Source organism: Podarcis liolepis, assembly GCF_965112155.1.
Source record: "Podarcis liolepis genome assembly, chromosome: 17".
NCBI lineage: Eukaryota > Metazoa > Chordata > Lepidosauria > Squamata > Lacertidae > Podarcis > Podarcis liolepis.
In genome coordinates, this window is record NC_139571.1 from 34,516,088 (window position 1) to 34,528,468 (window position 12,381).

The window sequence follows — 12,381 nt, forward strand, 5'->3', positions numbered from 1 at the left end:
ATTCACTGATGTCCTCCTGTCTGCTCTCTCTCCTAATGAAAACTACGGTAGCTTCAGAGCATTCGGAAATCCTCTAGATTAGCTACTTAAGGGATATTTGTAGTGTTGGGTTGGAGTAACAGCAACCCACCCTGTACCTCCTGTGTGGGCCACAGGATGTGTGGATCCAAGCCTATATTACCTGGACCAAAGACAGAGTTTGAATTTTAACAAAAGGTATCCCCAGAGGAATTTTCCAAAATATCTGAAGTGCACCCTACCTTATTGGAAGAGCGAATAAAGTGGTAGATGTTTAGATAGAATAGAGACCAGAAAATATTTCAAAACTTCAGCACTTTTTATTCACTTACATGCAACAAATATTAGAAGCCAATTACCAATGCAACCCATTGTCATTTGACAATACAGAACTAAGGTCCATGTTGCAGGTGTTATTTCAGCACACAAAGGTGATTCTTTTTTACACACACACACATACATTGAATTCATGTGCCTCATGAGATCTTCACAATACAGCGAATCACCCATAACATCCCTTCTTAACGCAGTGTTACCCGTAAGTTATATGGCGACATTTCTCAATAAAAAAATTTATCAGCAATATTTTCTTACACATCTTGTTGCCCGGTTGACACATGCAAAGGACAGGAAAGCAAGAAAATATGAAGAAAATGAAATGGATTAGAAAAGCAATGGACCTCGTGACATGCTATGTATGTTTCCTCAGTTCAGTGGGACTTATTCCCAAGTGTGCCTGGACTGCAGCCTCAGTTAAACGAACAGGGTAGAAAGGTGCTATATTACTGTATTAGCGCTTGAAGCCAGCAGATCTGTTGCTCATTATTTAGCAGGTGCCCTCTCTGTTTCTTAAACTAACCTTGTCTTTATGAACAAGCTATAATAAGTATTTGATTTGCTTTCTTCTCTTTCCATCAGTTTTATAACAATGTTGTTTTCGGTTTTATTTCTATGCTACGGTTCCCATCGTCATTTTGTTTCATGTTGCTTTTGCTTATTTCATTTTATGTTCCTTTTATTTTAAAAAAAACCTAACAGGAAAAGGAATCTGATTAAGGGTGCAATCCTACGCACACCTACCTGAACACAACAATACTTACTTTGAAGAAAGACACACACACACACACACACTAAAGCATGAAATTGGCAGTCCTGGTTATGATCAGTTTTGCTGTCCTCACATTTCACAGCCGCTGTGCTTCCCAGGTGATGAGACTAGTTGGAGACCGCAATGGAAGAGAACCACACCCCCACAGCAAGCTCTGAATCATATCCCATGTTACCAGGAGCCTTGTTCACATTGCTCAGAGGCTGTTAAACCCCCCAACTAGCTTGGCATTTCAAAGACGCATCAGCGGAGAGATTTATGCTTCCCCCACAGAGCTGAGAATACTAAACAGTGGCAGATTGAGCAAGGCAAGAGCATTGCAATGCGTCCTACTCTACCCAGACTCAATAACGTTGTGCAGTCAATCTGGAGGGGGGAAGGAAAGAGACAGCACAGGTGTGTACGCATGAAAACTGCAGTCAAGTCAACAACAACACAGCCATAAACAAATTTATTCAATTAAAAAAGCCCCATCCACTTGGGAGAATTCTGATCTTCAGATTGCAGGCAGAGGAGGGGAGCTCACGGCAGAGGTGAGATTTTAAGTGGGGGATTTCTCCACCGCCATCAACCATCCATGACTGCCACTTTCTTCTACACAAATTCACAGCAGAACCCTTGTGGGAATATGCATAAACTTGATCCTTCACAATATTGTTTGCTTCAGGCACTTGGTCCTAATTTGCCTTAAAAGTCTCCTAAACAGATAATTACGAGCAGTTCGGTTAAATGCTTGGCCAACCAAGAGTGGGTGTCACCGGGGAGGGCGCTTGTTATTTTAGGAGAATGCGTGGGTGATACGGAAAGGAAGATCATCAGATGCTGTGGATTCGTATGCAAGAGAAAGAGTGCAGTATGTTTGGGGACACAGATGAGACTGGTTTTGGTTTAGATTAATGGGTAATATACTTGAACTATGCCACCTTTGACTACGTGCTGAAATGCTATAAGGAAAAGGCTTCAACAGGTGCCAGGGACAGGCTGGGCACAGAGGAGTGGTAGGAGGCACCAGTTGGGGAGCCACCAAAGGAAGAAGGCTTAGAGCCTGGGGAGTGGCGGTGAGACAACGATGAGTGGTCAGAGGGAGAAGACTGGGAAGAGAAGGTGTCGGAAGCTGGCACCTTTTAAGAACTCAGGAAGGGGGAACTAAAAGGTGACATTATCAATTACTCTGAGTAAACAGAAGCATATGTTGATGTGTCATGGACTGGGTAGACTCAGAGGAATGGTGGGAGGAACCAGCTGTGGAACCACCAAGGGAAGATTAAGTGGTCAGAGGGATAAGACTGAGAGAAGGAGGTGTTGGAAGAGGTATCAGGGCTTAGGGACCAGAATCAGAGGCAGAAGCTGAAGAGGAGGGAGGCCAAGAGGCAGAGATGAGTCTACCTGGTGAAGAAACCAGGGTGTCTCCCACCCCTGCTGCAACAAGCTCCCTTCCCCACTGGTCTCCCGGGTCCAGAAGAAGTATGAAGAGAGGGAGGAGCAGAGACAGGAGTGCCGGCTGAGTCTCAGATTGCTTGGGAAGCACCCGGGATAACCACAAGTCTTAGGCAGCTGTGGGAAGGCGAGGAGCTTCACTCCCCACAACTGCCTCATGGGGCAAGACCTACTGGGAAGAGGTGCTGTGCTCTTTAGGCCTGGCATTACTGAGCAGTCTTGTTTCTTCTATTACAAAGTTAACTTCACTTACTCTGTGTAATTTATTGCTCACCTGACAACAGAACAGAAAGTATTATTGGGCCAGAGACAAGCAAGATTTGGGAGAGCTGAAGTTAGCATGATGAGAGTAGGTCAAAGATGGAGAACCTTCCTCCCCCCCCCCCCCCAGGACACATTCCCTCAGGGGTTATACCTCTGGGGTTGTGTGCTGCAGCTGGTGGTCAGTGATACCAAAGTCACATGATTCACTTTCCACATGAATCACATTAGATCTAGGGGTGCATATGGTCTCTTGAGCCATAGGCTTCCCATCACTACCAGAGATCTAGGAGAAGATCTAGAGTCACACACAATGACTACCGTCACAGTCCTTACTGGCAATTTTTGTGAAGAATTAACTTGTTCCCCCACTCTCACATCCAGATGGTTTGCACCACAGAGATTTCTCAAGAAACAGAGCAATGCTACCATAGGAATCCATGGCTAATGGTGGCACTCCATTCTTACCAGAAATTCAGACTGCATCTCATTTGAGGCCTGGAGTGGCTAACTGGTGACTCTCCAGATATTGTTGGACTCTAACTTCAATCAGTCAGCACAGCCTATGATCAGGGATTACTGGTTGCAGCCTAACATCACCTGCAGGGCCACAGGTTAGTCCAGCCTTACCCAATGAACTGCTCTATATACCAGTAGATCTTTTTGGACTACAGCACCCATCATCCTTGACTACCGGTAATGCTGGCTGGGGCTGATGGGAACTGTTGTCCAAAACATCCAGAGGACACGAGGCTGGGGAACACTGGGTTAGCCTATATTCCAGATTTTGTTTATACCTGTGTGAATGACAATGTCATTATTACCCATGGTGTTAACATTCATCCCTTTGTTCGACCACCCCTTGGCTCAAACCGGTTGTAGATCACCTCCCATAAATATGTTGCTATTTTCAGCTTAACACATTAGAATCTGAAAGACAAATAAACAAAAGCAACATACTCCAACTATACCCATTGGTTGCAGGATATGGTGTGACAGAATGTCAAGGCACTATAAAAACCTATCAGATCTATTTATCTAAAGGCAATCGTGGGATGGATGTGCACAGCATGGACAATAGCTACCAGTGCATTGTGAAAGCTCTTTCACAGCCTTTAAGATAGCCTTTAAGAGCAGTCCAGATGTTTTAGCCTACCTGCCTATCAGCCCTTCTAAACCCTTGCAAACATGGGGAAAGCAGTACATGGGGGAAAGGGTTAGGGATGCAATCCTATACACTCCTGGGGAAAAGTCCCACTCAAATGAGACATACTTCTTAATAGCCATGGGTAAGATATCACTGCAAGCATTCCTCTCTGTCACTTTTCTGCTGCAAATCACGCCCTCCCCCAATTTTCACAAGTAGTTTCAATCAGAAGCAGCAACCAGTTGACTTTAATATATGCTTGCCTTTAGTGTGTCACAGCAAAACCAGTAAAAAATCCTATGTCAACTTGGTAGTCTGACGCCTTTATGATGGCAACAGGGTGGGTTTTTTGGGTGTTTTTTTGCAAATGATGCTGCTTCATCAGGTGCATGGGCAACTTTTCAAGGGGATCCTAACATGCTAATAAGCAAGGGATCACCCAATGTGAAGGTGCTTCCTTGAGATCTGGTGGGACACCTTAAAACTAAGTCCAAAATACTTCCATCCCTACAGCTCAACGTTCTGTTGGCTGTCAAATGCATACATTTAACACTACAACAGTCACTTTACAAAATATTGAAATTTTAGAATAAAGGTCAGTCTAAGCATTTGAGTGACGGAGACAGGAAATACCTAGACGCCATTCACGGGGATGCAGCACTGAAAGCTCTCCTACGTAAGCCTCACTGAAGGGAACAGAAGCTTCGCAAGACAGCTGTTGAGCTGTTGCATTAATGAATGGCTCCTACCTGGGGCTTATCGATCCAGATTTGGTTGTCTCCCGCTCTGCCACCAAAGGTTAGGGCCACTAGTAAGAGTCACCAGATTCCCTACACTGGCAAAGTCATGAGATCTTACTTCCAAGGAAGGGTATAGCAGAATACCAACACTAGCATTGCTAGAAGAAAACTCTGACATTAGAGAAAAAATTAGGGTACAACTCATTTCAGGGTACAACACCATTTCAGCAACGCAGGACCGCATCCTTAGTACGTGGCACAACACACTGTATGTTGTGGAAGCTCGGCAGTGGAACACCTACTTCATGCACAGAAGGTTCCATGTTCTACCCCTGGCATCTCAAGGTACGGCTGGGACAGACCCACCTTAAACCCTGGAGAGGCACTGCCAGTCAGCCAGCAACACTGGGCTAGATAAATGATCTTAGTGTAAGTCAGCTTCCTATGTTCCTATATAGCACATTTAAGGGGTGAGGGTTCTCAGGTCTCTTGTGTCACTGCCCATACTGAGGCCACAGGTACTGTACCTATTAAGCAGGTGCCATGAATCTGGGGGAAGCAAGGCTTCCATAGCCTCCGAACAAATTGCTACCTATAATGTCCTCTTGACACCTTATTCAAGAAAGCACCAATTCCCTGCTGACGACTGCTATGCTTTCTGAAGTGTAGATACGGGGAGGAGATGTATTGGTTACTAGGAAGAAGGAAGAGATGCAGTCAGTCAGTCAGGACACCTTCAAATCTCTGCCAAGCCACCAAGTTCATTGGGTGGGCAACGCAACGGGCAAGTCATGGCATTCCTGAGCATGTTTGCTTGGAAATAACAAGAGTCTGTGAAGGGACTGGCAAGTGCAGTTGCAATTGCTGCCTCTGTCTAATTTACTCTTGCGTCGTGAGGGTGAAACGGGATCTATATTGCAATGCACCACGAGCCCCTGAGATCTGGCAGGGAAGGAATGTTAAACAAACGCGGAAGAGTAATTTAACTGATATGCCAAACATCACACAGGGGGAAAGAGGCCGAGCTTTTGGGTGAAAAGCATTTCAGTGCCAGAGTCGGAAAAGCTAAATGGCAGCACCACCACTAATGGACAATGTGGGTGGGGCACAATCCACTGGGATGGCTTTCCTGGGCAATACTCATCCAACCAATTTTCTGCATCTTCCTCCCTTTTGCACTCAGCCTTTCTGGAAGGTTGTGGCACATGGGTCAAAAGCCCAGCCTGGACGCCTCTTAAGTGGTACCCAAGCCCACCCTGATACGCCTCGTGCCTGGAAGGGCCTTTGCAAAGACTCATCCCAGAATATGTCCTTTTCGCTTTTGCAATTCTTTGGAAATGCCTGAGGCTGCAGCCCGTAAACCCCACTGGGGACCAGTGGTGGGCGGGTGCCATTCGATTCTAGAGGGATGCGAGGAGCTGTATAGCAGAAGCAAGCGGGGGTGCCCTTGGCAAGGCGCTCCGGTCTTGTGGGAGGGATCCAGTGGCTGCTCCTTCTGCTGAGGCGTGGGCAGCCACGGGGAGGGAGGGATGAGCAGCCATCACTGCAGTGATATGGAGAATCTGATAACAATAACCACGAAGGGGAGGGGAAGGGATCAGCTGGCAACCCAGGCGCTGGTGGGAAACTCACTCAAGGAGTGGTGGAATGGTCTGGCCACTGTCCTTCCTTATTCTTTACATCAAGGCTTTCTCCATCCATCTCCACGCCAAAGGCACCTAGGCCAGCAAGCTACGGGCATTCCTGGGGGAAGACGGAGGCGGTGACTATCCTCTCCTTGTCACAGGGAAGCACACCTCCTGCCTCCGAGGGCGCCTGCCGCCGCTGCCAACCCCTTGGGGATGGGGGGCTCGCATCATGGCAGCAGGTGAAAAGCAGCCCGGGCTGCAAAGGGGAGACCCCGCACTCCAGACGTGCGGCCAGCCAGCGAGACCCCCTCCCCATTCTTCCAGACGGGGGCAGACGGCCCTTCCAGCCCAAGGCCCCTTCTTCCCCGCCTGGCTCGCCGCGGCGCTTCTCCGCCCCTCCTTACCGACAGTCCTGGAGCCGATGCAACCCATCCTTCCTCCGGCCCGCGGGGCTCCCTCGTCGGGGAGGGCGCGCAGGAGCAGGTGCAGCAGGCGGCGGGGGAAGCGGCCGCCGCAGCCTGTGCGCACCGAAGCAGAAGGCGGCGGCGGCGGGAGCGGGGCTGCGGAGCGGGGGCTCCGTCACGGCGAGTCCCCAGGGCGGCCCGCCGGGGGCCCCGCAGGGCTGCTCATCCCCGCGCCGAGGGGCGAAGGCGCGCGCGAGCCCGGCAGGCCGAGGCGCCCCGAGGGAGCCGCGCGAGACGCTTCCCCGACGAGCAGCCAGACCCGCCTCCTGCCCGCCCGCCCGCCCGCCTGCCTGCCGTCTCCCTCGCTCTCTGCCCGGCTCGGTGGAAGGAAGATGCTCCCGGGGCTCACGAGGGAGGGAGGCGAGGAGGGAGGAGGGCTCAGATTGGGTAAACAGCTCCCGAGCCCGGCGCGCCGCTGCCATTGGCTGAGCCGGAGCCGCGGCGGGAGGAAGGAGGGAGCGGGCGAGGAGCGCAAGGCGGCAAGGAGACGCGCGCTGATGCTGCGGGGGGGGGGGCTGCCTGGCAGCCAGCTAGCAGCCGGCCTGGTACACGCCCTGCCATGCCGGGGGGGGCAGGTGGGTGGAGAGGAGAAGCTGCAAAGCGGCGTGTTGGCACGTTCACACGAGAATGCAGAGCGGGTCTCCGCTCTTTACCAGGGGGCCATTTTGAGGCATGCCGCCGTACGAAGCGGCACCGAGGAGCAAACGGAGCGCGCGGGTGGGTGGAGAAAGCCAACACGGGTTGTTGCGTTTTCTCCTCCCTAGGAGGTGGTGTGGCGGCCATCTGCCACGGATGCTTCACTCGAGGTTTCTGTATTGCAGGGGGTTGGACTAGACGACCCTGGAGGTCCCGTCCAACTCTACGGTGGCATCGTGGCGGGGGCTCAGACGAGACGCCAGGGTCGTCGCCTCGGGTCAAGGGTCGGGGAGGAGAGTCCAGCAGGCGTCGTAATCCGCACCTGTCCAGAAGCAGAGCCGCCGCTGGTCGGCTGCGGCTGCGGCGCCTGTGCGTGCGCCCACCTGGCTCCCGGGAGAGGGCACTGCGCACTGAAGGGCAGCCGGCGGAGAGCGGCTACGACTGCAGTCGTCTTCGGCCTTCGCCGGCGAGGAAGCCCACGCCTAACGCGAGTCGACGGGCGCAGGAGGGCGCTGCAGGAGAGGAACAGCGAGGCCCGTCGGGACAGAGGGCGCGAGAGGGATAGGCGAGGCCAGCTCCCGGGCATCGCACGTCCCATAGCAGCCAACGCCTAGGGGCCGAGGGACCCCCAATAAAATATTGGAGCGTAGGGGTGCCCACTTGAATGAAATATTGGGGAAGTGGGTAAGCCCCGCCCCCATAATCGATCGCATGGCGGGGTGCACGCGCACTATTTGACTTGCAATGCCTATCAACTTGGTGGAGGGCAGCCCTCTCAAATATTTTATCCCCCCCCCCCAGCTGACGGGCATTGCCATTCAAATAGTTGTGCGTGCATGGCACCAAACGATCGATTATACCAGGTGGGGCTTTACCTGCCCCCCCCCCAATTATTTTATCCAAGTTGGCACTCCTGGCAAGCCCTCTTTGCCCCGGGCAGACGCAAGGTGCGCGGGGAGGGATAGTGAGCTGGGGCCGCTTTTTTTCTTTTGGTGGCTCTGCGCCTCCGACCCCGAAGGAGGCGCGTGCGCCGAAGCCTCCTCGCGTCCGCCGCCGGGAAGTGCAGCGGCGCCTCCGAGCGCGCACCACACCCGCAGTGGACGGCGCGGCATCCATCGCATTGTCTGCGGCGCGTGCGAGGGGGGTTCCTGCCCGTGCCAGACGGAGCGTCCGCGGGGAGGGCGGGAGGGAGTAGCGCGGCGCGGAGGAGGGGATCCCCGGCACGCGCTCGGGAGCCGGGAACCAGCAGGCAGATCTGACGGAGAGATTGGAGGAGGGCGGGGGCGGCCGGGACGGGGAGGGAGGAGCGAGCCAGTGGCGTAGCGTGGGTTGTCAGCACCCGGGGCAAGGCAAGTAATTTGCGCCCCCTAACCCGTGGAGCCAGGTAGGGGCAGAGAGCTGCGAGTGCGAGCGCGCCCCCCAGATGTTGCGACCGGCCCCCCCTGCACCCCCCACGCTAAGCCACTGGAGCGAGCTACAGCCGGGACGACCAGAGCAGCTCCACGCTGTCGATCCGGTCCAAAGGTGCCCCTCCTCCAGCGACCTGATCTTCGGGGAACGCTCGGGAGACCTGCCGGCAGCCCTTAGCCCTCCACGTGGGGCCTTGGTGGGTGGGGGTGTTGGGGCCTGCAGGCCCAGTGCCAGAGAGACAGCAGCCCTGTTAGTCTCTTGCGGGGGGGGGGGGGAGGCGAAAGAGGCCCCCTGAAACACTGACAGATATATTGGGGCAGAGTCTTGCCTTGGCCAGAACCCACAGGTGCGCATGACCTCCCCACACAATGCCCTTTCACAGATCCCCCAGCAGGGTGGTGATTGCCCCAGGACCATAGGCGCCAATTCCTTTGCCCCCCCCCCATACAATATTTGAGGGGGCTGCCTCCCCAAGTTAATGAGCATTGCTATTCCAATGGTGCGATAGCTGGGGAGAGACATCTGGTGAATGAAGGTCAACAAACCAAACATTTCGAAAGCTTGCAAATACAACTGTTATTGCTCTGCTAGCAGGCATGACCATGTTGAGCAATTGGACCCACAACTTTAGTGCGGACTTTGTTCTGTTTCCAACGGGATCCTTCCCCATTGAAAGCTCCTTGCTAGGAAGAAGTGTCCTAAACTTAACTCCTTAACATGCCCGTTTCGTTTTATTATTTTTGTTCTGAAGGTGTACACTTAAGAACGAGTGGTACAGCCCAAATACTGTTTTAATCACAGCAATGAGAAAGGAGCCTGTTAAGTTCATCCTTCTCCCATTGCCAAACTACAAAAAGCCGGGGTGGGGGCAGCACTGAACAGAGTTGTGGGGTATATGTGGCATAGGTAGCTCAGTAGCACAGCACATATTTGGACAGGTCTCGGGATCAATCTGAGATTTTGTTGAGCCGCTGCCAGACAGGATAGACAGTCTTGGCTAGATGGACAAGTGAGTTCACCAATGTTCCTATAACACGAGCATAAGACGAGTTCTACTGGATCAGACCAAAGGCTCATCTAGTCCCTCATGCAAGCAAGACCTGAGCACCACAGCAAGCTTGCCACTCATATTTTTTTTCCAGCTCCTGCAATTTTTAGTCTTCCACCCTCTGGCACTGGAGTTGGTATACAACCATTGGGAAAAGTGCATGATCTTATGCACAGACACATTCTCAACCCTGGGCCACAGTTCCAGCTGATGTCATCTTTAATAATAATCAGGCATACTATTGCTGAACATTGATTTCTTTCCTATGTTTGAGCCAGTTCAGGTGTTACCTGAAGCCATAGCCGAAATTGTTATGTACTGAAGTTCTCACCCTGGGCCAGCAGGGGGATACTGTAGATAGTTCAGGTCCACATATGCAAATAAGGGATCGAAAGTGACGTTCAGTGATTGGTTAGTTACAGGAAATGGTTACTGTTGCGTTCTAGAGGAGCTCTATATAAGCAGGCTGGCTGAACACTTCAGTTCTGTTCTGTTCTGGCCTGTGAATAAACAAGAGCTGTTTGAAGAATCGCTGTGTCGTGTGATATGTTCACCCACAACTTAACAGAAATAGTGCCTGGTTTTTAAAAATCCTACTCTCAGTGAATTGTGCTGGGAGGAGCTCAGGGAGAAGAAACCACGGTGCATCTGCAACAGCACAACATCTGCCTCAGCTACAACAAAACATGTCTCTCCCACATCGGGAGAGTGGTTCAGATTTCTTCTCTTGTTTATGGGACATTTAAAATTTCAGTTCATCCTTTCTTGTGCATCATGGTGAGAGTTTGCCACACTTGATGGCTGCCATTTGTGACGTAGCTGCAAGATTTTGTCCCATGTACATATTGTGGAGACTGCACATCTGCTTCGAGGTCAAGGCAAGGTTCCAAATTTGTCATCACCTCCCAATTTGCCGGAATCCTGAGCAAGCAAGTTTGAAATTACCAGATGGTTGGATTGCCGCTAGAGGGCTGTGAAAATTTGTGTCCCGGGCTTTTTAGACTCATCTACCTATATACTGGGACGCGGGTGGCGCTGTGGGTAAAACCTCAGTGCCTAGGACTTGCTGATCGTAAGATTGGCAGTTCGAATCCCCACAGTGGGGTGAGCTCCCGTCGTTCGGTCCCAGCTCCTGCCCACCTAGCAGTTCGAAAGCACCCCTAAGTGCAAGTAGATAAATAGGTACCGCTTTATAGCAGGAAGGTAAATGGCGTTTCCGTGTGCGGCACTGGTGCTGGCTCGCCAGTTGCAGCTTCGTCACGCTGGCCACATGACCCGGAAGTGTCTTCAGACGGCGCCGGCTCCTGGCCTCTTAAGTGAGATGAGCGCACAACCCTAGAGTCAGTCACGACTGGCCCGTACGGGCAGGGGTACCTTTACCTTACCTATATACTGGGACGTGGGTGGCGCTGTGAGTTAAACCACAGAGCCTAGGACTTGCTGATCAGAAGGTCAGTGGTTCGAATCCCCGCCATGGGGTGAGCTCCCGTTGCTCGGTCCCTGCTCCTGCCAACCTAGCAGCAGTTTGAAAGAACGTCAAAGTGTAAGTAGATAAATAGGTACCACTCCGGCGGGAAGGTAAACGGCGTTTCCGTGCGCTGCTCTGGTTCACCAGAAGCAGCTTAGTCATGCTGGCCACATAACCCAGAAGCTGTACGCCAGCTCCCTCGGCCAATAAAGCGAGATGAGCACCACAACGCCAGAGTCGGCCACGATTGGACCTAATGGTCAGGGGTCCCTTTACCTTTACCTATATACTTTCTGAAACCCAAGGTTGCCAGATGTGAAATTTTCCCCCCAACTCTCCTACCTCACAACTATCACTTCATGCAGGGCACAGTTGCATTGAACCATCCAACCTCAGCCCTGGGACTAGGCACAACACCAGATAAATATGTTGTGTCAAGTTCAAGAGCCAACTGTGATTCTTCAATAGGAACTAAAGGCTAGGAGGTGCTTGCTCAATGTCATTTGAGGGCTGGTGGCTACTAGCTATTTCACACAGGACGTTCAGGACCAGGTCAGATGATGGAGACTATTTGGCAGTTCAAATGCCCAAGTCATTTCGTGTATTTGCTTCTTCCGTTTGTACCCTGTCGTTCCGCCAAACAGTGCTGAGATGCTGATTGCTTTTAGGGACACTGATGTGGTTTTAAAGCTAGCGTTGTGTCTGGATGCTTACCTGTGCCAATGCTCAACTTGTAAGGAACCCGATGGGGCTGGGCCATGGGCCTGCAACCAGGTGAGCCAGGAACCATGGGACAAAGCCAATCAGGAACAAGGGACAACCAGAAATAAAGGTAGAGAAGAACAAGAAGCAAAGAGCAATCAAAAGATGCAGAAACACAAGAGCTCAGAGAAGTCTTGATGCTTACGGATCAGGAAGCTGTGTTAGTGGGTTATGAGCATATCAAACTACTTATGCAGTTGCTGCAACATGCAGTTCAGCGGCCCGCCACATGGGGCAGCCCCGCACAGCTCCAA

The 12,381-nt window shown here is 51.9% G+C and overlaps 1 protein-coding gene across 2 annotated transcripts in view; it reads right to left on the reverse strand.

Annotated features, from left to right (window-relative positions):
• FAM131B (family with sequence similarity 131 member B) overlaps nt 1–6,868 on the reverse strand; it is a 48,633-nt gene extending 41,765 nt beyond the window's left edge. The window contains exon 1 of one of the 2 annotated variants that reach the window (XM_083481539.1): nt 6,744–6,868. In XM_083481539.1, coding sequence (XP_083337665.1) covers nt 6,744–6,771 — 28 coding nt within the window. In that variant the 5' untranslated portion in view covers nt 6,772–6,868. Of the gene's footprint in view, nt 1–6,343; nt 6,441–6,743 lie in introns of those variants that run through there. The other variant, XM_083481540.1, reaches the window with a different exon arrangement.
• Between the last annotated feature and the right edge of the window lie 5,513 nt (nt 6,869–12,381).